This window comes from Phascolarctos cinereus, unplaced genomic scaffold (genome assembly GCF_003287225.1).
Source record: "Phascolarctos cinereus isolate Bilbo 61053 unplaced genomic scaffold, phaCin_HiC Scaffold_7;HRSCAF=346, whole genome shotgun sequence".
NCBI lineage: Eukaryota > Metazoa > Chordata > Mammalia > Diprotodontia > Phascolarctidae > Phascolarctos > Phascolarctos cinereus.
Window position 1 is genome coordinate 60753104 of NW_027556180.1, and position 26638 is coordinate 60779741.

The following is a 26638-nucleotide window of genomic DNA, read 5'->3' on the forward strand; positions in this document are numbered from 1 at the left end:
GAGTGCATTGAACAAGGACACTACATGTGAGACCAGAGTGCCCCATGCCCTACAAAGCAAAAGGACTGGATAAGATTTTGTTTATTTAGCCCTTTCCCCACAGCTCTCATCCAGACCAGCATACCTACTCAGTTTCCTCATATTGATGATGCTGTTATTTTCTTGGTCTCTGAGTCTTGAAAACTAAAATTTAGCTCTAATTCTGCCCACCCTTTCACTTTCCATATTCAATCACTAATTTCTGCCAGTTCTTTCTCTATAATGTCATTTGTATTAGTTCCTTTTTGTTTGTTTCCATAGCAACCACTCTGATTCAGGTTTTTTAGCACTTCACAATTTAATGCTGAAATTGCCTCTAATTGTCTCTCTACTTCCCATCTCTTACCCTTTGAATATGATTATTAAGAAATGTATTTGACAAGGACTTCCCAGACACTGTTTCACAAAAACCTTGTTTATCAAGTCCCTATCTTCAACAGAAGTTCTGGCTCCTTTTCCCTATTAAATCGAATCTCAACTCTCCAAATTGTGTGTGTGTGTGTGTGTGTATACATACATACATACATACATACATACATACATACATACATGTAACATATATATAATATATATATATTATATTTTTTTACATATATATATAATTATAAGTGCTATAAAAAGTTCCCTTGCCCCACCCTGTCATTTTTCCAACCTTATGTTTCATCAAACAGCAATACAGTCCCTCCTTCTAGACAATCTGGTCATTATTCAGGATGTTTTCCCATCCTTAGAAGACTTTGCCACCCTTTTTCCGATCTATGCCTTTTACTTCCTTCAAGTCCTAGCCATTGGCATCTCAAACTCAACATATCGAAAACAGAACTCATTATCTTTCTCCCCAGACCCTCCCCTATTCCAGACTTTCCTATTTTTAAAGTACTCCCATCCTCCCAGGCTCACAAAGTGTCTGACCCTTCCCCACCTCTTCCCTCCTTCCCCTACTTGGTTTCTCTGGCTTCCTTTAAGGCTTAACTTAAATCACACCTTCCACAGGAGGTCTTTCCCGCTATACCCAACTGATGATGCCTTTAACTCTCATGCCCATATTTTTCTTTAAACACTTGTATTTGTATGAGAAAAGGTGTTCCAGGTTGAAAGTACTGTGTAAGTCCACATCTACTCAGAGCTATAACATGAACCTCCACCAATATGTTTACTTGTACTAATCGGCCAAAATGGTTAGTTTGAACAATTAATCCAAAACAAAGACATTTAATGAGATAGCACAGTAAAAAAATTTCTCATAATTTTCTCGTAAACTTGGTACAAACTGTCCCACAAATATATATACACACACACACACACACACACATATATATATATATATGTATACACACACACACACACACACATATATATATATATATATATATATATATAATCAATGGGAATAGTGAACATAAGTAGTAATCACTCATGGGAGTCCACAAATAAGGACTCTATGTGGCCAGGGAGTACATCTGAAGGCATTTACATATAGGGAACCAATGTGGCTAGGGAGCATATGTGGAGGAACACATCCATTAAGAACATATGGATCTAGAACCCATATTCAGAGGACGCACATGTAGGAAACGCATGCTGTTAAAGTACATGTGTTAAGTCTATACACTTAGGCTACACAGGTCACTAGTGGACCCACATAGAGGCAAAACCCCAGCCTCCAATACTCTATGTGTTCTGGGCCTGCTTCCTGATGGACAATGCATTGCCAGAGTGCCCTGCTGGGTGTGGTATTGCCCGCTCGCCCATGGCTATCACATCTCTGCTGCTCCTCAACTGTCTTTTCTGAGCTTTAGATGAAGTCATCAGCTGAAGTGTTATGTTTTCTTCATGAGAAGAATGAGTCCTTGGCCATCTCTCTTTTAGAAAGGTAGGCCCTTCAGATACCCAGGCATGAGGCTAGGGAAAATGGCTTCCTCTCCAAAAGGAGAAAGAGTCCTTTGTGGTATGATGGGCTCCCTTTCTTCAACAAAGAGGGGCATTTAAGAAAAACAAATTCTGATGTTCCTGATTTAAAGATTCTGCTTAGAACACTTTTTCTTACTACATTGGAGCGTAACTAGAATACAACATTGACCTTCCATATGTTTCAGTTTCCCTCCATTTGAAAAATATACAAAAGATTTTGTCTCAGCTTTAGAGGGGAAAAATTTGTTGAACTTTCTAAAGGGCCTTCCCTTTTTTAATTTATGTAGCATGATACATAGAACCAAGAGCAGATTTGTGGAAACCCTTATAACCTGAAAGAAGAGAACTTAGTTACACAGACTGAGCACAGAATGAGCCTGTTAATGTACACCATGTACAGGAGAATTCAATACCACTGCCCTTCCTAAGAAAGAGTCATGGAAATGAAACTGACCTGTGATTTTCCTTTTTTCCTATTAAAGGCTTCTGACTCTTAGTAAAATATTCATTATTCAGTCTTCATTGGGAACAAAGGCCTTCTATCTCATGTTAAGTTTTTAAAAGTCTGAAGGAGAAATATTTGATATTTCTACCTGTGGATGAATGGACTAATTATATAAATGTCTCCTATGTGTATCAAGTGCATATATATTTTAATGCACATATACACACATACTTATGCAATATACATATATGTGTATAAATATGCATACACATACATGCATATCCACGAATGCATATGTGTACATGCATATATGCATGTGTGTATATGTATATACACACATATATACACATACATATATGTATGTGTATATACCCCATACACAAAGAGTAGATTGAATAAGGCAGCCAGGTGGCACAGCAGATACAGTGCTGGACCTGGAGTCAGGAAGACTTATCTTCTTGAGTTCAAATCTGGCCTCAGACTAAATGTGTGACCCTGGGCAAGTCACTCAACCCTGTTTGCCTCAGTTTCCTCATCTTTCAAATGAGCTAGAGAAGGAAATGGCGAACCACTTCAGTACATTTGCCGAGAAGACCCCAAATGGGATCACGAAGAGTCGGACACAATTGAAACAATTGAACAACAACAAATAGGTTAAAAAAAATTAGATAGAGATTAAAAAAAATTTTTTGGTTCGAGATCTGTGGTTCCATTGCTCTGGGTAATTCCTGGGGTTAAAACTCCTTCCACCCAACGCATATCAGCAGCTTACTCATAGAAGTTATAATCTTAGAAAGTTGATTGGGCACTAAAATAACTTGCCAATGATGGCATCATTGTGTGTGTGTGTGTGTGTGTGTGTGTGTGTGTGTGTATGTGTCTGTGTGTATGTATGTGTTTCAGGGCTTCTTGACTCTAAAGCCAGCTCCCTCTCTCACTACACCGTGCTCATGCTGCCTCTTTGACTTAGTATGAATTTGAGACACTCATGTTAAAAATATCATCACACTTTACTCAATGAAATACTCAGACATGGTAACATACTGGAAAATGCCAAAGTTCAGGCTATGGATTAGTAGCTCCTGAGCAAGTTCCAAGAGCCCAGCGTTCTAGTCCCAGCCCTGTTACCACCTGGGCAACTTATTTCAGTGCCATTTTTTTTTCATCTTACAATGGGAAGAGGTAAACTTGTTCCATCAATCCACTAGGGTTATTGTACAAATAAAATGAGAAAAAGGTGTATCTGTGAAATCGCTTTAAAAAAACAACAACAACAGAAGGGGACTGGAAATGTGAATCAGAGGACTGAGAGCCATAATAGTAGTAAGATATCTTAGAATCTTCCAGTTCAATCCCATTATTTTACAGAAGAGGAAATGAAGACTCAGAAAGGAAATGACTTACCCAAGGTCACACAGATATTAAGGACAACAGTGTCTTAAGATGTTGCTGTGTGGGGTACAAAGACCCTTACCAATAAATTGGAGACTCAGCGATATTAGCAGAAAGAATAGTTCACTTATTGGCTTTCTCGAGAAAGGGCTCCCTCAGAGCACCCATAAGATGACGTTGACCAAAGAGAGCAGAAGTGTGTTCAGCTCAGCAGATTATATAGATCTTAACCGCAATCCTCCCACTCACCCACTGGCTCTTCTGCCCATTGATTGGGCTTTGGAGCTTACAGTCTAAGCGCGGAAACTTCTCCCCAGCACCAAGGACAAAAAGGGCGAGAGACAGGGAATGGTTTGCTTCAACGACCAGGGAGGGGGCCTGAGGAGGGATAGAATCCTGGTGAACAGGATGTGGTTCTGTCATGTGATCTACTTGTGACACTCTGCTTTCTCAGTGAGGCAGCTTCTGAGAAATGTAGGGAGGGGTCAGCTGCACTGAGGGGGCTTCACTATTTCAGTATTCCATTCATTGCTGACTATAGTTTCTTGAAAGCTGTTTTCCATCGCAGCAATATCCTATTCCATTCAAATCTATCACTCTTTACAATGAGAGTGCAGATCTGCCAGATGCCAAAAATTATGATCACTAAATCGTTCATCATTATTTTTTTTGTTTTTAGTTTGGGGTGTGTGTATGTATTTTTTTGGTAGTAGGGGGAAAGTAATTAATAGTTAGTAACAGATCATCTGGCCACAGGTCCACAATAATCCTTATTGTTTGCCATTTAAATTTCTTAACAGTCTAGTTCCAACCTATTTTGCCAGATTGATTCCACATGAATTTTTCCCACACATTACATGCTCCAGTCAAATTGGAATACTTTTTGTTCCTACTTCAGGACTTTCCATCTCCTCAGAGGTTTTTAACCTGGGATCCATGAACTTTTATTTTTAACATTTCAATCATCCTTTCCTTTATAATCATATGTATTTTATGTTATACATTTAGAAACATTATTCTGAGAAGGGTTCTATATCTTTCATCAGACCAAACAAAGGGTCAGTGATACAAAAAGTTAATAACCTCTGATTTCAACTCCATACCTTCATATAAACTGTACTCTTCCAAAGCATCATTCTTTTTTCACCTACCCCCTTTAAAATTCTTAGCTGCCTGCAAGGCTCCGCTGGAGGGTAACCTTTCTGCGAGGCCATCTTAAGGCTCCCCCTCACCAAACTACTTTGTATGCATATTTTTACATCTCATATAATTTATATAACTTTATAACTTATCTGTGAACCTGTTGGTTTCCCCCTAGTAGAAGATAAGTTCCTTGAAGGCAGGACTGTCTTATTGTTTTCTTTGTATTCCCCAGCCCACAGCAGAAGGTTCAGCACATAGTAGACTATTAATATTTGTTTGTTGAATGGAATTAAACTGAATAGAATTGAACTCCCTGGAGTGATCTTTTCAGTTCATCTGCTAGCCTTTATATTACACTCCCCTACTTTAAAGAAGGCTTCCATAGTACAGTGTAGTCCTGGCTGTAATAAGAGTTGACATTTACATTGTGACATATATGTGTGTATATGTATATATACATACACATATACACATTTACATGTATATACACATACAGATGAACACAAAATGGGCATATTATATTTTGACTACTTCACAGGGTTGCTATGAGGATCAAATAAGATTTTACATACTTTTTAAATAAAAATTATAGGTATATTTCAAAATTTTAATATATTAGTATATATTACATATAACAAAATTTCTAAAATTGTATGTGTATACATATACACACACACACACACACAACACACACACACACACACACACACATATATATATATATATATATATAAATCTTATTTGATCCTCATAATAACCCTGTGAAAGTAAATAGTCAAAATATAATCACACCCATTTTACAGATAAGGTAAGGGACTTGGTCAAGGTTAAATCCTCATAAAAACTCTGTGAAGTAAAAAAATATAATTATACCCATTTTTCAGATAAGCTAAATGACTTGGTTGAGGTTACATAGCTATTTGGGAGCAGACCAAGGTCTCCGACCAGTATTTTCTGACTCCAAATTCAAATATTTCTACATTCAGCTGCTCTTCATTTCACACTAACACCAAGGAAGAATGAATGTAAATTATCCACCCATACTAGGGGAAAGCATATCATCATCTTCAGCCTTATCACTGAAGAATGAATGTAGAATTGGATTCTTAAAATACCTACATATATTTTAGAGCTCTTAAGATGATAATTTTGTCTTGTCTCTTCAGTCACAGCAAATTACTGATCAGGAGTTGTAGAAAATTCAAGCATGCTCATAGCATAGCTGAAAAGAATTAGATTTGGATTCCAAGGCTATGGATTTCAATCTCTCCTCTGCCATTAATAGTTCCGTGATCTTGAGCAAGATATTTAACCTCTCTAGACCTCAGTTTCCTCATCTGTAAGGGAAAAAAAGAGGGTTAAACTGGAAGATCTTTAAATCTATGATTATATGAATTATACTGTAGCTCCTCTGCAAAGAAAAATGGTGGTGTAAAATATGAGGAGTGACTTTTCTAGCAGAAGTGCTACTTTTTTCTCAAAGATCAAATCTGAAAAGGTGTCGCCTCCTATAAAACCTTGCAAAGGTCCTAAAATTAAATGTCAGCAAGTTCCTGACATTAACTAGGTGGTGTAGTGGAATTGTAGTCAAGAAGACCTGAGTTTGAATTCTGCTGAAGACACCAGCTGTGACATTCAGGGAGTCACTAGACACCTCTCAACCTCAATTTGCTCATTTATAAAATGGAGATAATAATAACACCTAACTCACAGAGTTGTTGTTAGGATCAAACGAGATAATGCAGGTAAAGCAAATCGCATGCTCTTGGCAAACCTCAAGCTGTTACATAAATGTCAGTTATTATTATTGATATCAATATTTTTATTTGTTCCTATTGATAATTTGCAAATTATCTGGAAATCAGAGATCATATAGGTTGGAAGGTCCAAAAATTTGAAATTTAAAATTTCACAGAACCCCCCAGCTAGGGTGCAAAGCATATCACAAAGTCTCTCTGACCTCCAAAGAGAAGTAGTAAATGAAAACACTGTACTTCTAGCAGTTCTGTGCAGGAAGTGAGGAAGAGAAATCAATTTTGACCCACTCATCCATTCATTTAACAGTGATCCTAATGGAATGGGTCACCATTTTCTTTTAATGTTACCAATAGTGGATTTAAATCAACTATATATATAATCAATACGACTAGCATGGGAGAAGTGGCAGAAAAGATATCCTCAAGGACATGTATGAAAAGGAGAAGGAATGAGCTGATCACATAATGAGAATGAAGGATAAAAGGAGGACGAACTAAGGGCTGCAGTAATAGTTATGAAAGATTAAAAGAACCAAAGCATTGAATGGCTCCGCAATAGTGTATTTATGGTAAGACACAGATGAGACTGTTGGACAATCTCAGAAGATATGGATGGGTTTGACATCTACAGGGATAGGAAGAAGATGTGATGTGATCTTGGATTCATGCCATAGTGCCCAATGGAATACCCTTCAGAAATGGGACATTGAAGGTCATTGAGTATACCAACCACTCTATAGTTTTCTATTTGAAGGGTCTCATAATTCTGCTACTTAGCTATTTGCCATTGTGTGAAAAACTCACATATACATTCTTTTTTCTCTTTTCTCTCTTAGAGACTCCTTTGTTCCTTGTTTCATAGGGTAATTACTGAAACCTTTCTCTTCTTTCCCTTTGATACTGCAGAATAACAGACTAAGAAAATACGCCTTTGAATTGAAAATGAATGACCTGACATATTTTGTGCTGGCGGCTGAAACAGAGCTGGATATGGATGAATGGATTCACACTCTCAACAAAATCCTCCAAATAAATCCTGAGGGGCCCCTTCAAGAAAGGAAGAGTGCGGACCTCACAGATCTCAGGCTGGGTGAGAAACAGATGTGCTGCCATTTCTTCTCATACTGAAAGGAGACTCCTTATTTAGGATCAGTTAGGTCATTTAAACTGCCACCAGCTCAAATAGCTTTCTGCCTCTTACCCATCCGTCCCAGAGGTATCCATTTCCGTAAATCATCCCCCAGATCTTTACATTGACTTAATAATGGTGGTGACTGCAAATGAGCATTTTTTCCAGTTGATTGACAGTAGTTTGAGATAATATTTCAATAGTAGTTGTTGGGAGTCGCCTATTGGAAACATGGCAAACATTATTTCAGAAACCAGCTAATGGATCATGACAATTCTCAGGAGATACATCACAATTTATGGCCTGATATTAGAACAAAGTAATAGAACTCCCTCAGGTTGATTTTTTAAGGCATTGATAATGCAAATATTCATATATCCATAAATGGCTAGCAGTATAGCAGATAGAGCATTGCTTGTGGAGACAAGAAAAACTGAGTTCAAATCTGAATTCAGAATCTTACTAGCTGTATGATTCTAGGCAAGTCACTTCACCTTTCACTGCCTCAAATCCCTCATCTGTAAAATAGGGATACTAATAGCATCTACCCCCATGTTTGTTGTGAAAATTGAATGAGATGTTTGTAAAAGGCTTTGCAATCTTTAAAGCATTACATAAATATTAGTGACTATTATTATTATTATTATTATTATTATTATTATTATTATTATTGAACAGCTAGGTGGTACAGTGGATAGAGTGCTGGGCCTGGAATCAGGAAGACCTGAGTTCAAATCTAGCCTCAGACACTTATGACCCTGGGCAAGTCACTTATCCTATTTGCCTCAGTTTCCTCATCTGTTAAATGAGCTGGAAAAGCAAATGGCAAACCACTCCAGTATCTTTGCCAAGAAAACCTCAAATGAAGCCATAAAGAGTCAGACTCAACTGAACAACAATATTATCAATATTATAAAATATGTTGAATACAATGAATCCTCTAGTTATACATTTTTCCAACTTTTCTTCCAAATCTGTTCTCTCTTGGTACTCTCCTATCTGGTGAGCTGCTTCTTAATCTCCTTTGCTTGTTCATGTGCATGGTTTGCCCAGGGGTGTATCCCAAGGCTCTTTCCCAGGTCCTCTTCTCCTTTTGCCTTATACTATCTCACCTGGTGATCTCAAGAGCTCCCATGGGTTCAGTTATCTTCCCTACACAGATGAGTCCCAGATAGACCTGATCTTAGCCTCTCAGCTCTACTGCAGTTACACCTCACCAGCTGCCTTTAGGATATTTCCAGCTAGATGTCCTATGTGTATCTCAAAGTCAACACATCCATAACAGAACTAATTCTCTTTTCCACAAACTCTCTAACATCTCAAACATCCCTATTTCTGTCAAGGGCACCACCAGCCTGCTGGTTTCCAAGATCATACCATATTACATACATACATACATTCATACATTCCAAGATCATATCATATTATCCTCAGTCACCACATATATCTAATCTGCTGTCAAATCTTGTTTCTACCTTCCCAGTATGGGCTCTTCCCTCCAGTCATAAAGCCACCACTCTGGTTCAGGCCTTCATCACCTCATTGCCTGGACTATTATAAAAGCCTTCTAATTAGTCTGCCTCACATGAGAGGAGGGTTAAAGGAAAGGGACAGGAGAATAGCCATTTACATAGCACGTTGCAGGTTCCAGGCATTGTACTAAGCTCTTTGTACAGATATGATCTCATTTGATTTTCACAAACTAGCTGTGAGGTAGATGCTAGTATTATCCCCATTTTACAGTTGAGGAAACTGAGGCAAAGAAAGGTTAAGTGACTTCCACCACATCACACAACTTATGTATCTGAGGTGGGAATTCCTGATTCCTAGTCTAGTACTCTATATCCACTGTGCCACCTAGAAGTCTAATAGAGGAGAAGAGTTCAGATATAAATAGCTCAAACCCGTTTGTACCTCTTGCTTAAATGAGAAGAGGAAATCTCAGACTCATAGGACATACTTCTCTTCTCCTTTCCTCCTTCCTCGTACATGTTTATTTCATATTGCTTCTAGTCCCTTTTCTGATATAGCCAAGGCTGAAGAGGGAAGGGAAAGAGACTCTTTTGTTGACAGTGCCAACATAAGGTGTCCAAGCATCTAGAGAGCCCTGGTTTCAAACAGGGGCAGTGCCCAGACCTGAACTGAATGATTCAAACCATAAGGGGAGTGGATTTGATAAACACCTCAAAACACAAAGGTCTCTGATAGCCTGTTCTGAAGTACAGGACCAGTGGGGTTGAAGGGAGATCCTTTGACTCTGAATGGAGGGCAAATTTAAGTCCTGGGGCCAAGTATAAGATCAGAAGATTCAACAAAAGGCAACCTAGGAAATGATGATTATAGAAACACAGGGCCAGGGCTGGAAGCAACCCCAATGGGCAGTAATTCCAACACCTTCCTTGTACAGATAAGGGGACATTGGCCCATAGATTGTGATGTAGTAAGGGGAAGAGGTAAGACACAGTAAACTTTAATTAATACAGAGCAGGGTCTGAGTCCAAATGAGTATACTCAGCTCTGCAATTCTAACCTGGGTATACTTTAGTGGTAACATTAATGATTGGTATTCTGAGAGCTAAATGCTCTCAGGAAAACCTGGAAAGACTTACATGAACTGATGCAAAGTGAAAAGAGTAGAACCAGGAGGACATTGTACACAGTAATAGCAATATTGTGGGATAATTAACTGTGAATGACTTAGCTCTTCTCAGCAATACAATGACCCAAGACAGCTCTGAAGGACTTACGATGAAAAATGCTATCCATCCCCAGAGAAAGAATGTTGATATCTGAATATAGATTAAACCATGCTTTTTTTTTTACTTTCTTTATCTTTCTTGAGTTTTTTTGGTTTGTTTTCTTTTGCAGTATGACTAATATGGAAATATGTTTTGCATGACCACTTACGTGTAACCTTTATCAAATAGCTTGCCTTCTCAATGAGAGGGGTGGGAAAGGAAGAAGGGAGAAAATTTAGAACTCAGAATTTTAAAAACAAATGTTAAAATTGTTTTTATATGCAATTGGGGAAAATAAAATACTAAATAAATAATTTGTAATTTATTTGGTTTTCTGATGTGTCTTTTAAAGATTCTCTGGAAAATTCTATGACTTGTGAATGTACATCAGAGGAAACAGATTCTTCAGAGAACAACTTGCATCCAGAATTCGCAAAAGTAATTAACTGAGGGTATGGGGTGGGGGAGGGGAGGACAATTATGTCAAGAGGGTTTTTAGTTATGTTTGCTCCTATATGTGACCTCAGGAAATTGATTTCACTTCTCTTTCTCCATCTTTAAAATGGGTAGCTTGAGTTGAATGGTCTTTAAGGTTCCTTGAAGATACAACTTCCTATGATTCTATAAAAGATCAAAAATCTTTAACATAATATTTATATGGAGATATTCCCCCAAAAAATTCCAATATTCCCAAATGCGTGTCACCAACTGAACATGCCCAAGTTAAAAAATGGAAACATAAAAGTTTTCCAAGATTTGACCCAAGAATGGAAGCAGGGATGTCAATGGTGGAATGACTTCTTGTGGGGGCTAAGGGGAAAGAGAGGGCTTGGGAGAAGGTCACAGGTATCTGAATGTCTGTTCGTGAATATGCTTGTTTGTTTTTTCACAGTACCTCACAGAAACAGAAGAAACCGTTAAAATGTCTCGAAACATGGAGAGGCTAAATCTGTTCTCCTTGGATCCAGACATAGACGTAAGTTAGACTTTACTGCACTTAACAAATGTGAATCTATAAAATCAGAGATTATCATTTAGATTGAGATTGCAGAAGTAGATGACAGGTGAGTCAATTTTTCAATTTGTTTTCTTTTTTAAGGCCTTAAAACTTCAGAAAAAGGATCTTTTGGAAACAGAATCCATGATCAGGCCATTTGAAGAAAAGACAGCCAAGAGATTTATGACTGTTTGTAAATCTCTCAATTTAAATCTTCAGGGATGTATCACTGAGAATGAAAATGATCCATTGACTAATGTAAGTTGGTACTGGTTATTTTATCTATTGATATGTTGAGAGCACCCTGAGTTGGCCTTCATAACTCCAGATATAAGCATAATTAATTAATGTCCTGTTCCCTTTGGTTATTATGCTTCTTCTCGGGTGGGCTTAATAACTCCAAGAGTTTCTAGACCCCCACACTGTGAAATAGCAGCTAGCAAATCTGTATCCAGAAAAAAATATTTCTTATTGCACTAACATAATGCATCAAAGGAAAAGTTGTGTTTCTGACTGTTTCTAGTTATTTGACACATGTTGTCTTCCTTCTGATTCAGACTTTCTCTCTGAGTGGAACGCTCTTATTTATATTCTGATGCTGGGTGGGTATATGACAGTGTGTGTGTGTGTGTGTGTGTGTGTGTGTGTGAAAGACTGAGGGCAAAAGGAAAAGGGTTTGGCAAGGATGAGATGGATAGTATCACGGAAACAATGAATAGAAACTTGGACATACTTTGAGAGACAGTGAAGGATAGAAGGGTCTGGCATATTATATGGTCTATGGGGTCATGGAGAGTCAGACACAGAGGAATGATGGAATGGGAACAACAATATGAATATGTATATGCACGTGTGTATGTGCATACATATGTGTATATTACCTGTGTGTGAGGTTGCCAGTGTGTGAGTTATATTGGAAGGAATGAGGGATAACTAGCAGTTTCTAATTAGTAGGAAGGGAAAGAAAAAACATTTTCCCTTACAAACATTGAACACCAGTTGATGCTAGCATTTGCTAAAAATTGTGTGTTGCTGCAACAATAAGTGATTGATTATTTGCCCATTAATAAGCCCTCTGGATAGATTCTGATTCCTAATATATTTCTTTGTAACACATAATGAATAGAGTGATGGGCTTAGAGTCCAAAAGACTTGGATTCGAGTACAACATCTGACTCCTTACTAGCTATATGTCTGACAGCTTTGAGGCGGCCTCAGGAAAATGCCTAGGTCAGGAGTGTGGAACCTGTGGCCTCAAGGCCTCTAGGTCCTCAACTGCAGCCCTTGGATTGAATCCAAGTTTCACAAAACAAATCCCCTTAATGAAAAGATTTATTCTGTAAAACTTGGACTCAGTCAGAGGACCACATCTGAGGACCTAGCAGGCCACAGTGGCCTAAAGGCCGAAGGTTCCCCATCCCTAGCCTAGGTCTTGTCTACTGATGATCTGCATACTAATTGATGATCTGTAACCTAATTATGGTAGTTCCAACACTGGCAGTTCCTGATATTGATTAAATGACAGATAACTTACCATTTTAAGTAAAACACCCATCTAATATCTATTTTCCTCTTCTCTCCCATACCTCCCTGATCTATGAAAGGCGGCACAGTGGATAGAGCACGGCCCTAAAGTCAGGAGGACCTGAATTCAAATCTGGCCTTAGACCAAACACTTGACACAGACTAGCTATGTGACCCTGTGCAAGTCACTTAACCCCAATTGCTTAAAAAAAATGTCTTTTAATCAAATAGACATTTTTTAAATCATATTATTGTTTTTGAAGCCTGAATTGAACTATCTTCGCTGATGGGCTAATTTTTGCTTTGGATCCATAAGTTTTTAAGGAATTCCTTGAAGGAACCTCTTGGATTTAATTTTATTTTCAGTTAACAAAAATCTATTTTCTCTTTCTCCCATCTTCCTGACCCCCATTTTGAAAGAAAGAAAGAAAGAAAGAAAGAAGAAAGAAAGAAAGAAAGAAAGAAAGAAAGAAAGAAAGAAAGAAAGAAAGAAAGAAAGAAAGACAAAACCCTTGGAATAAATATACATAGCTAAGCAAAATAAATTCCTGCATTGGCCATACCTCATTCTCTACTCTGAATCCATCACCTGTCTGTTAAGAGATGGATAACATGCTGTATCACTGGTCCTCTAGCATCATGCTTATTCATTGAATTCATCAAAATTCTTAAAACTTTCAAAGCTGCTTGTCTTTCCAGTGTGGTTGTTATTGTATGTATTTTATGTATTGTTTTCCTAGTTCTGCTTATTTCACGCTCCATCAGTTCATATACATCTTCCCAGGATTCTCTAAAACAATTCCTTTCATCATTTCTTATGACGTTGTAGTATATCATTACCTCATCTATCATAATTTGTTCAGCCATTCCTTAACCAGCCTGCAGTGTGGTCTGTCAATTGGGAAATGTTTGAACAAGTTGTGGTATACGATTGTGATGAAACAGTATTGTACTATAAGATGTGACATGCAGGATGGTTTCAGAAAAACCTAAGAAGACATATACAAACTGATGCAAAGAGAGATGAGCAGAACCAGGAGAACACTGTACACAGTAACAGCAATATCGTAATGATGATTGACTGTGAAAGACTTAGCTACTCTGATCAAGACAATGATCCAAGACAATTCCAAAAGACCCATCCTGAGAAATGCTATCCACTTTCAGAGAGAGAACTGGTAAACTCTGAGTGCAGATTGAAGCATACTTTTTTTCACTTCCATTATGTTTCTTGCTTTTTCTTGTGTGTTTTTTTTTCCCAGCATGGCTAATAGGGATATATGTTTTGCATGATTTAACATGAATAATTGATATCATATTGCCTGTATCCCAATGGGTAGGAGAGGGATGGTTAGAAAAGGAGAGAATTTGGAGCTTAAAAAGTTTTTTAAATGAATGTAAAAAAATAAATAGGAAAAATAAGCTTATGGTATGGAGTCTGTTAGACTATAAAGTGAATGATGTCTTCATGTTGTTGTTTTTGCAATTAAGCATGGATCCCTTAATAAAACAGGAAAGGCTGGCGAAATATAGAATTTCCATTATTGTTTTACTTGCGTGTAGGCTATATTTAAATTTTCATTGGCTTATTTAAAAGAAGAATAAAGAAAATCTGCATTGCAAACATAAAACCCAAGACTAAGAGTGTTCTGAGGGCATCTCGTTCTTGGCAAAGTCTTATTGAAAGACACAACAAGACTAGTACTGAGGGAGATACATTTGACTTTTGTGAAGAAAAGAGAGATCAAACTGAATAAACCCCTTCACCACAGGAGATTTAATTTCCAGCAAAAATTTCAAAGTCAACCACTTATTTTCATTCAGGCAAATAGAAATAAAACTCAAAAGGCAACAATTACATGAGATGAAAGCATTAAGCAATCGTTTCTTTTCCTTGGGATTACACATATATGTGAATTCCCATCTCAGTTATTGCTTACATAGTTTTCTATATTAGTGAGCTATTGTCAGGCTATATCCCCAGTCAGAACTATTTATCAAATGAGATTACCTTGGTGATGTACAAAATTTTATCTTGGGGTAGTCTTGTATGTTTAAGAGTCAGAGATACAGCATGAGATATTGATATAGATAGATAGATGGATAGAGGTGTAGAGATAGAGTCAATTTAGATATGTAGATGATAGAGATAGAGATAGAAACAATATAGATGTATATGCAGTTGATAGAAATAGATACAGACATAGACATAGACATAGATGTAGATGTGGGCATAAAGACATACAGGGCAGCTAGGTGGTACAATGGATAGAGTGCCAGGCCTGGAATTAGAAAGACTCATCTTCCTGAATTCAAATCTGGCCTCAGACACCTGGTAGCTGGGTGACTCTGGACAATTCGTTTAACCCTATTTGCCTCAATTTCATCATCTTTAAAATGAGCTGGAGAAGGAAATGGCAAACCACTCCAGTATCTTTGCCAAGGAAACCACAAATTAAGAAGAGTTGGACACAACTGAAAACTACTGAACAGCAATATATACATACATACAGACAGACAGACAGACAGACATATATACACATACACACACACACACACATACATATACATCTGGACTTGGAGTCAAGACCTGTCTTTGTTACTGCTCACATAGTTTTCTATATTAGCTTTACCCAAGCTATATCCTCAGTGCAAAATATTTCTTAAATGAGATTATTTTTATCTTGGGATAGTTTGAATCCTGCCTCAGACGTTTGCTAGTTATATAACTACAGTCAAGTCATTTAATTTTTCCACAATTTAATCAAATATAAAATGGAGATAATAACAGCACCTGCACAATAAGGTTATTATCAGGAGATGTATGTAAGAAGATGTATGTAAAGGACCCCAGGATGTATCAGAGACAGAATTTGAATCCCGCCCTTCTGAATCTGAGACCAGCTTATTTATCTATTACACCATGTTGCCTCTTTTCACTGAATGTCTTGAATGCTAGCTGTGGCTGTATTGGGAGGTAGTATAATGGAAAGAGCACTGACTTTGGAGTCAGAGGTTGAACCATACCTCTGCCACTTATCTCTTGTGTAATATTAGCCAAAACATTTAATGTCACTAGACTGAAGTTCTTCATTTGTCAAATTAGAGGGCTGGATTACATGGCCTCTAAAATCCGTTCCAGTCAATTCTAAATCTCTGCTTCTCAGGTAACCTGCTTATAATGCTGGTTATAACAGTTTACAGGTTATAAGTCTTTGTGACCCCATTTGGGGTTTTCTTAGCAGAGGTACTAGAGTAGTTTGCCATTTCCTTCTCTAGCTCATTTTACAGATGAGGAAACTGAGGCAAACAGGGTTGTGACTTGCCCAGGGTCACACAGCTAGTAAGTGTTCTGAGGTCAGATTTGAATTTGGGTTTTCCTGACTCCAGGTTCAATGCTCTATCCACTGCCCTCTTTTGGTACACATTTTTTTGTGATAGGCCAATATTTCATAGCCATTGATTCATTTTAAAAAGTAGTAATGAAATTAATATAGTGTTTTTCTCATGACAGTCTTGTGAGGTAAATAATACAGTTATTATCCTCATTTTACAGATGAGGACATACTCTTAGAGAGGTTAGTGGCTTGACTAGTAAATATAAGGGCTGGGACAGAAAAAGAAACAGTAGTATTTATATAGAGCTTGAAAGTGTGCAAAGCATTTTACAAATAGCTCATCTGATCCTCACAACACCCCTGGAATGTAAATGCTATTCATTTTATAGGAGGAAACTGAGGCAAACAGATGTTAGAGTCATGCAGCTAAAAAGTGTCTGCGGCTATGCTTGAACTCAGGTCTTCTTGACTATGGGTTCATCATATTCAGTGCTCCAAGTTTAGTCCTTGTATCATTATGCCAGGTATTCATTTAGTCATGTTCTACATGGCAGGCATTTTTTGTCTTTAGAATCCTATATCTAATATCTAGTTGTGCTCCAATGCATCATCCAATGTTTTCATCCACGTGGGTATACCCTCCCATGGTATAGATTGCAACTCATCCATAGCCTTCTATTCCATGTAACTCCTGCCCATGTCATCCCATTAATCTCCCACAGGGGTATCCATCCCATGTGCAGAAGGCCATTGTCTCTGTGTCTTGACTTGAGTGCTGAAAGAGCACATAGCCTACACTTGTATTTTCCCCCATTCTCACTCCATGACCGGCCCACCCCTCCTTGTTGGCTGACATTTTTGTGATTCTATCTTTCATGCTATTCTCTGCATAGACTCTGTAGTTGGTAATGGACGGCATCCTGCTTACATCCACTTTTCAGCTTTCCATTGTCCTTTGGATGACCTCCAGTTTTGGTTTCTTGGGAGATCATGGTATTTTGTGATGTGCAACCATAGAGCATCTATTTATATCCCTGTAAAAATGATCTAGCCAGCTTGTTGTTTTGATCTTCATCCCAAATGAGGCCGAACCAGCCAGAAATTAAGATACTGTTAGACTATATCTGTATCTCCTGAAATTGAGTATGGGGGCTCTTGGGAGTCTGCTGTTATTTATGAAAATGACTTAGGGATTCTGAGAATCCAAGGATTCTGAGGGAAAGGAAATAGAAGTGAGCAAATGGCTTTGAGAAAGCAAGGGGAAGAGTGAATACCATTTTTAAGGCCAACCCATGACTATAGAATAAGAGCAAGGGAGGTTTAGAAATTGGAAAGAGTGGAGAAGTCAACAAAATATCATCTAAAAATATGTGTTGAATCTAAGGCACCATGCATGTGCTGAGCAGTATACAAAAAGCAAAGATTTAGACCTCAAAGGCATCCTTAGCGATCATCAAGTCCACCTCCTGTTTGACAGCTGCAGAAACAGGACCAGGTAAGAGAAGGGCAGGTAATAAGTGGCAAGGCTGGAATTTGAACCCATGTCCTCTGATTTCAAACACAGTCTTCTTTCCGCTGCACCAGAGTTAGAATCCTGCTTCAGACACGTACTGGATATGGAACTCTGGGGAGGGCACTTACCCTCTATGCCTCTATATCCTCATCTGTAAAATGGGGGACTAATATCCCATCCCTCTCTAAATCTGAGATCTAACTATTATTAACCTTATTTTAGAGATGAGGCAAGCAAGTTTTTCAATGGTCCAATAACATATCTGAGGAAGGATTTGAATGTAGCAATATCTCGATCCTTAGTTCAGCATGTTTTCCATGATACCAAACTGTTTGATAGTAACCCCCTGAGAAGCAACCTGAAGGGGCTGCTAGGTGGAGCAGTGGATAGAATGCAGGGCTTGGAGTCGGGAAGACTCATCTTCCTGAGTTCAAATCTGGCCTCAGACACTTCCTAGCTGCGTGACCCTGGACCAGTCACTTAACCTGTTTGCCTCAATTTCTTCATCTGTAAAATGTGGATAATAACATCATCTATCTCCAGTGTTGTTGTGAGAATGAGATAATAATTAAGTGCTTAGCACAGTGCATGGCATATATTACATGAATGTTAGCCGTTATTATTGCTCAAATTTTCCTAGAGTACCTCATCTTTATTTCTCCTTTGCTCCATTCATATAACATTCTACTCTGAATTATGCTTACTAGATACAAGTTATATCTGTCCTAGTAGATTGTAAGCTTCTCAAGAGCAGGAACTGTATTGTTTTTCATCTTTCCCAAATGCTAAGTGCCTTTATGTATATAATAAGTGTTTAACAAAAGTTTATTTTATTTATTTATTTATTCATTTATTTATTTTCCTTCTTGGTGAGACAATCGGGGTTAAGTGACTTGCCCAGGGTCACACAGCTAGTAAGCATCAAGTGTCTGAGGTCGGATTTGAACTCAGGTCCTCCTGACTTCAACACCAGAGCTCTATCCACTGCACCACCTAGCTGCCCCAACAAAAGTTTATTAAATGAAATTTTCTACAAAGAGAAAGAAGTCTCAGGATCACATTAAGTCAAAATTTTTCTCGAGTTCTTCCTCTTAAGTAAAGCATTGTGTCTCTAACATCACTATTATCTTCCCTATGTGACTTTATAGGCAACTTTGCATGTCTTTTTTTTTAATTTAATTTTATTAATTTATTTTGATTTATCAACAATCACTTCCATATGCTTTTGAGTTGAAAATTTTTCTCCCCCTTCCTCCCCCCACCCTCCCCAGGACAACACACAATCTGATATCGGCTTTACATTTACATTTACATTTACATTCCTCTTAAACATATTTTCATATTAGTGAAATTGTAAGTAAAAATTAAAACCAATAGGAGGAACCATCAGAAAGATGAAACAAAACTCAACAGAAGGTAAAAATAAGTGATAGTGATTCGACTTCCATAGTTCTTTCTTTGGATGTGGACAGCATTTTCCATCCCGAGGCCTCTGGAGATGTCTTAGATCCTCGTAATGCTGAGAAGGGTTCAGTTTAACAATCTTAGTCATTGCATAATGTGGCTGTTATTGTGTACAAAGTCCTCTTGGTTCTGCTCACTTCACTCAGCATCAGACCATATAAGTCTTTCCAGGTTTTTCTGAAGTCAGCCTGTTCATCATTTCTTATAGCACAATAGTATTCCATTACATTCATATACCACAACTTGCTCAGCCATTCCCCAATTGATGGGCATCCTCTCAATTTCCAATTCTTTGCCACCACAAAAAGAGCTGCTGTGAATATTTTTGTACATGTGGGTCTTTTTCCCATCTTATGATCTCTTTGGGATATAGCCCTAGAAGTGCTATTGCTGGATCAAAGGTACACACATTTTTGTAGCCCTTTGGGCATAGTTCCAAATTGTTCTCCAAAATGGTTGGATCATTTCACAACTCCACCAACAATGTATTAGTGTTCCAATTTTCCCACATCTCCAACATTTATCATTTTCCTGTTTTGTCATGTTGGCCAATCTGATAGGTGTGATGTGGTACCTCAGAGTTGTTTTGATTTGCATTTCTCTAATCATAACGATTTAGAGCATTTTTTCATATGACTATAGATGGTTTAATTTCTTCATCTGAGAACTGTCTGTTCATATCCTTTGACCATTTATCAATTGGGGAATGGCTTGTGTTCTTATAAATTTGTCTTAATTCTCTATGTATTTTAGAAATGAGGCCTTTATCAGAGAGACTGGTTGTAAAAATTCTTTCCCAATTTTCTACCTTTCTTCTAATCTTAGTTAGGCTTTGTTTGTGCAAAAACTTTTCAATTTAATGTAATCAAAATTATCCATTTTGCTTTTCATAATGTTCTCTATCTCCTGTTTGGTCATGAATTCTTCTGTTCTCCATAGATCTGATAGGTAAACTATTCCTTGTTCTCCCAGTTTACTTATGGTATCAGCCTTTATATCTAAGTCATGAACCCATTTTGACTTTATTTTGGTATATGGTGTGAGATTTGGGTCTATGCCTAGTTTCTGCCATACTGTTTTCCAGTTTTCCCAGCAGTTTTTTCCAAAGAATGGGTTCTTATCCCAGTTTTGGGTTTATCAAATAATAGATTACTGTAGTCATTGACTACTGTGTCTTGCATATTTAACCTATTCCACTGATCTACCTCCTATTTCTTAGCCAGTACCAAGCAGTTTTGATGATTACTGCTTTATAATACAATTTAAGATCTGGAATTGCTAGGCCACCTTCCCCTGCATTTCTTCTCATTAGTTTCTTTGATATTCTGGACCTTTTGTTTTTCCAAATGAATCTTGTTATTATTTTTTCTAACTCTATAAAATAATTTTTTGGTAGTTTGGTATGGCACTGAATAAGTAAATTAGCTTAGGTAGGATTGGCATTTTTATTATATTAACTCTGCCTACCCATGAGCAACTGATGTTTTTCCAATTATTTAGATCTGATTTTATTTGTGTGAAAAGTGTTTTGTAATTGTGTTCATAGAGTTCCTGGGTTTGTTTCGGGAGGTAGACTCCTAAATATTTATAATGTCTACAGTAAGTTTAAATGGGATTTCTCTTTCTATCTCTTGCTGTTGGGCTTTGTTGGTAATATGTAGAAATGCCGATGATTTATGTGGGTCTATTTTATAGCCTGCAACTTTGCTACAATTTTGCATGTCTTGGGGGGAATGTTTATTAACCATCTGATCTTTCATTTTGCTTCCAGATTGAACCTTTCTTTGTGAGCCTGGCCCTTTATGATATCAGAGACAATAGAAAGATTTCTGCAGATTTTAATGTGGATCTGAACCATACACTTGTTCGACAGATGGTTTCAGGTGCTTCAGTGGCCTTGGAAAATGGCAACATTGACACAGTTAGCCCCAGACAGTCAGAAGAACCACATGTCAAGGGGTTTCCTGAAGAATGGCTGAAGTACCCAAAGCAGGTCGCCATTTTGTTTCCCCTTGATTATGCAGGAGACTTTTGTAACTCTATTCTTACCAACACATGGGATTCTTTGGGGGGACCAAACAAAGTTGCCATGAAGTTTTCAATTCTAAGTGGAACTTTGCAAACAACTTTATTATAATGTGGGTACTTATTAATGTTCCTTGATTTTATTCATATAGGCTATATTTTCTGTAAGTAACCCACACTCTGACATTGTTTTGGTGGCCAAGATTGAAAAAGTGCTTATGGGAAATATCGCCAGTGGTGCTGAACCTTATATTAAAAATCCAGACTCCAACAAGGTAATTAGCAAAGTTTTCCAAACATTTCTTCCATTTTTTTTCCTTAAAAGAAATGACAAGAAAACCAAACATTTATTGGTCAGTCATCAAATCTGAAAGGCCAATTTAGAAAAATATCCCATTAGTGAAATATTCATGAAGATTAAAAAATAATGTGTTTTGCATGGGAAAGTTATTGTAGAGCAACTGGATTTGAATGCATGGAGAATTTTCCATTTGGGGTAATGGTTAATGTTTTAATAATACTCCCTTCAATATGAGTTACGACAACACTGAATAAAGGCATTGTGTGTGCCAAGGCTATGAATTTAAAAAATCTTTGCTTTCTAGATTTTGTGAACATTTTTCTTAATTGGTAAGAAGCCAGTGTTGGAGAGAAGGATATTGCCCATGGGATCCAAGAGGCAGAGGGAGGGAGTACAGAGGGGACATCATTTGATCCACAGGATAACTGAATGCATGGGATAGAAAAGCTCATATAACAAACTTTTATCATACTAATAAGTGAGTGAATATGAAAGGAAAAAAATGCCTCTGGGAGAAAATATTTACTCCTCCATTTAGCTTTTAAAGTCCTTCACAATGGAGCTTCAAATCATTTTTCTGGTCTCTTGTTGCTCCTTTTCTCATACTCTTCAAGTCAGCCAGACTGTCCTTGCTTTGCTCTATCCATCATACCTGGAAAGCATTCCCTCCTTACCTTGTCCCATTCTTCCTTTAAAAAGACAAATCTCAAAGACCAACTCCTGCACAAAGCCTTTCCTGATCTCCCAACTGCTAGCATTGCCCCTCCCAAACTGTCTTGTTTTAGCTATTATGTACTTATTTGTATTTATTCTGAATATGCTTATACCATATTTCACAGCATAATCATTGCCACCCCATAATCTTTGCACCCAGTCCAAAATGGGTTTATAATCTTTCAGTGTGTATTCATCGCATGGTACAATTCTGTTTGTCATGCTACTTAAAAGGTAAACAGAGCAGCAATGTATTCACCAGGGCCATGTGGATAAGCATCTATCTCTCACACACTGCAAGACTCCAGCCTAGATTTCTCAGCGTATGTGCATTGTTGGTGTATTTCCAAAAGCCACCTTGCAGTGGTTTTTTAGAGCCCTGCAGTACTAACAGTATTGTCACTCAACCCAATGAAGAGCTGTTGGCAAAGAGCAGGCAAAGCTGCCATAAGTAAGTCATGTGATATGGTAAGACTTGCATCTTCCCATCATGAGTATTCCATGCATCCTAATCTTGCGCTAAAGACAGTTTAGTAATAAATTATTTTAAAGTAATAACAGCATGATTTTTTTTTTGCTTTTTGGTGAGGCAATCAGGGTTAAGTGACTTGCGCAGGGTCACACAGCTAATAAGCATCATGTGTCTGGGACTGAATTGGAACTCAGGTCCTCCTGACTCCAAAGCCAGAGCTCTATCCACTGTGCCACCTAGCTGCCCAACCAGCACAATCTTTAAAAGCTTCACATAATGGTCACACCCTACTTTTTGCAAAAAAAATTGTCATAAAATCTGTAACAATTATGTGGAGAAATATGGCATAGGTGCGTATTGCCCCTCCCTCATTGAATAGAGATTATTTCATTCTTTATATTTCTATCTCTAGAATCTAAAACAGTACCTGGCCCATAGAAAGCTTTTGAGAAATATTTACTGATTAATTATAATTTTCCATATACAAGTTGCTAGATGTTCATTGCTAACTTGTTTTCCTCTTTTCAGTATGTGCAGAAGATACTAAAGTCAAATAGGCAGTTCTGCAGCAAGTTGGGGAAATACCACATGCCATTTGCTTGGGCAGTAAGGTATGTTAACTATTTTATTTATATAATTTTACTCAGTAACTAGATAATAAAATGATAATAAGCTTCTCTGTGGTGTAATAGAAAGAGGCAGGTAGGTGGTATAGTGGCTAGAGCACTGCACCAGAAGTCAGAAAGACCTGAATTAAAATCCAGCCTCAGATGTTTACTAACCACGTGACTTTGGGCAAGACACTTCATCTCTGTCTGTCTCAGTTTCCTCATCTGTAAAAATAATGATAGTAATAGCACCCATCTCCCAGGGTTGTTGTGAAGATCAAATAATCTAATATTTATAAAATGATTAGCAGACCATAAAGTACTATATAAATGCTACCTATTATTATTAAGATTCCTAGATTTGAAGTCTCATGGAGTCATTAGCTTTCATTTGACCAATTCAATTATTTTTCTCATTTTCCTTTCTTTTTTCTTTGTTTTTTTTTTTTGGATAATTTATTTATGTTTAGTTTTCAACATTCACTTCTATAAGATTTTTTCTTATAATTTTTTTCTATGAGTTTTAAATTTTCTCCCTCCCAAGTTGGCATGCAATCTGATATAGGCTTTACTTATATATTCCTATTAAGCATATTTCCCATTGGTTATCATGTAAAGACCAATTAGAACAAATGGGAGGAACTATGAGAATGCAATTCAAATTTTAAAGGAATTTTTTTTCACTGAGCTTTTGTACCTTTCTTTCCTTTTGGCCAATTCTGCTTTTTTTAAGTTTTCTTCAGCAAAATTTTGTGCCTCTTTTACCAAGCTGTTAATTTTCTTTCCATAATTTCCTTGTATCACTCTCATTTCTTTTCCCAATTTTTCCTCTGCCACTCTCATCTCTTTCTTTAACTCTTCTTGGTATTTTTGTTGGACTTGTATCCAATTAGCATTTTTCTTTGTGGCTTTGCCTATAGCTATTTTCACATTATTGTCTTCTTCTGAGTCTGTGTCTTAGTCTTCCCAGCCACCATACTACCTTTTTATGGTCAAATTACTTTTTAGTGTTCGATTATTTTTCCAGCCTGTTTCTTGACTTTGAACTTTTTGTAAAGTTAGGCTCTGCTTACCTGGGGGTGGGGAGACACTATCCCAAACTTCAGGCTTTTTCATGCTGCTGTTTTCAGAATTAGTCCTGGGGGTTTTACCAATTTTCTGTGCTTCCAAGGTGATGTGATCCAGGGAGAGGTGTGGTCACTGCTCTCCTGGTCTGTTCTCTGGTCTTTATCCAAGAAGGACCCTTGCTCCCCTGCAGCCACAAGGACTGGCACTTTTCTTTGTCCTAGAACTATGACCAGGTGCCTTGTGTTCCTGCAGCTGTAAATATTAGTGCTCCTTTATGCTTCAGAACTGCCACCAGGCCTCCTGCTCCCTTGTGACTGTCCAGAAGCACTCCTTTCTACCCTAGAATTCTGTATAGGCAATAGGGTTGCCAATCAGTACCAGCTGCACCCAGTGCCAGAAAAGAGTCCCCTGCAATCTCTTTCTGACCAGTTATCTGATCCCTTTACTGTCTCTGGGCTGGGAGCTCCCATCACCTCCAAAGGCCACAGCTGGTACTACAGACCTCTCCTGCCTACCTCCTAAGTTGTCTCAGGTTGGAAAAATGTGCCACTCAGAGCTTTTGTTGTTTTTGTTGTCCAAATTTTGATTTGAGGAATTATTCTAAAGTTGTTTGGAGGGGAATATTGGGAGAGCTCAGCTAAGTTATAGCATATACTCTGGCATTTTGACCGAGAAGCCCAATTATGCTCATTTTTTATAAGTCAATTCAACAAACATTTATTAAACACATACAAACTATGTCAAATGTGAAATATGAGGACAGAAATGAAATAGCCTTTACCCTCAACGAATTTATAATCTATTTGACAACACCTGCTACCATATTGCTCCACAGATTAATTGTCTAGCCCTACTGATTGAGGTAACATTTTGTACATTGGACCTTCCTATCAATATTTGAAGGAAAGGACTTTAGAGATCATCTTGTCATAGGATTATGGACTGAGAGCTGGAAAGGGCCTTGGTTTTCAATGAGGATAATGCCTCCATTTTGCAGATAAGAAAATTAAAGTTAAACGGCTTGCACAAGGACCTATGGCTAGTTAGTGTCTAAGGCAGGATTAAAACTCAGATTTTTCTGACTCCAAGTCCAGAGCTCTATTTACTACCTATCTGCCAACTAGTCTTATCTCACTTTACAAAGGAGGAAAGTGAAGCCCAAAGACATTGAAGAATTTACCCAAAGTCACAGAGGTGGTCAGGATAAGAACTTAGTTTTGAGCCCAGGTTTGGGATACCAAATCCAGGACTCTTTCTACTCTATCTTTTCACAGGCCACCTTGTCTTATACTTCATTGTGCACATGTCTAATTTTGTCTGCTATATTTTCAATTATTTGCAGACAACATCTGTGTCACGTCTTGCCTTCATATTCCTAGTGTCCAGTGCAGTGTCTTACCCACAGTAGATATTTAATAAGTGTTTGTTGAATTGAATTGAATTGCTATCAGAAACTTTTTGAGTAGAGAATACTCTGGATCAATAATAGGTATATTCTTTCCCAATGATAGTGTCTTTTCAGAAGAGTAGAGACAAAATGGCATTTCTACCTGATTTGTAAAACAATCAGATGCAGAAGGATTACCATTATACCTGTATTTTTTCTTTGTGGAAGCCAATGTAATTTCTAAGATAAGTGGAGAAATAGAATCTACCACTTGACCTAAGCCACCTTTGTGGAGAAGCTCTGTGACATTTTATTTCAAACCTGGAATATCAATAGGATGGTGTGAAGGGAAGATGAGGTCAAGACTGAGTCCATAAAAGAGATCATAGGAAGATTTGGGGGCAGACAGAAGTAATCATTCAATTTGGAGTAAGGCTAATATAATGAGCTGGCCAAAAGTCCAATAGAGTTTCCAAGGAGACAAACTGAGTTAAGTATGCCTGACAATAGAACTAATTATATGGTTGGGACAGAAAAGCCAGCAAATACCACCATCATCAACTATAGCAATATCAGGTTAGTGGTCCTGAGGTAAGGTAAGAAAACATTATATACCACCAGTCTGAGCCAAGTACATTTATGAATTGCATCAAATTAATAGTGTCTAGCAGCT

At 37.6% G+C, this 26638-nt stretch overlaps 1 protein-coding gene across 1 annotated transcript in view; it reads left to right on the forward strand.

Moving 5' to 3' along the window:
- DOCK10 (dedicator of cytokinesis 10) overlaps positions 1 to 26638 on the forward strand; it is a 364408-nt gene that overhangs the window by 229418 nt on the left and 108352 nt on the right. Inside the window, 7 exon segments of the mRNA XM_020975484.2 lie at positions 7594 to 7777; positions 10907 to 10992; positions 11447 to 11530; positions 11654 to 11809; positions 21162 to 21383; positions 21568 to 21690; positions 23431 to 23513. Coding sequence (XP_020831143.1) covers positions 7594 to 7777; positions 10907 to 10992; positions 11447 to 11530; positions 11654 to 11809; positions 21162 to 21383; positions 21568 to 21690; positions 23431 to 23513 — 938 coding nt within the window.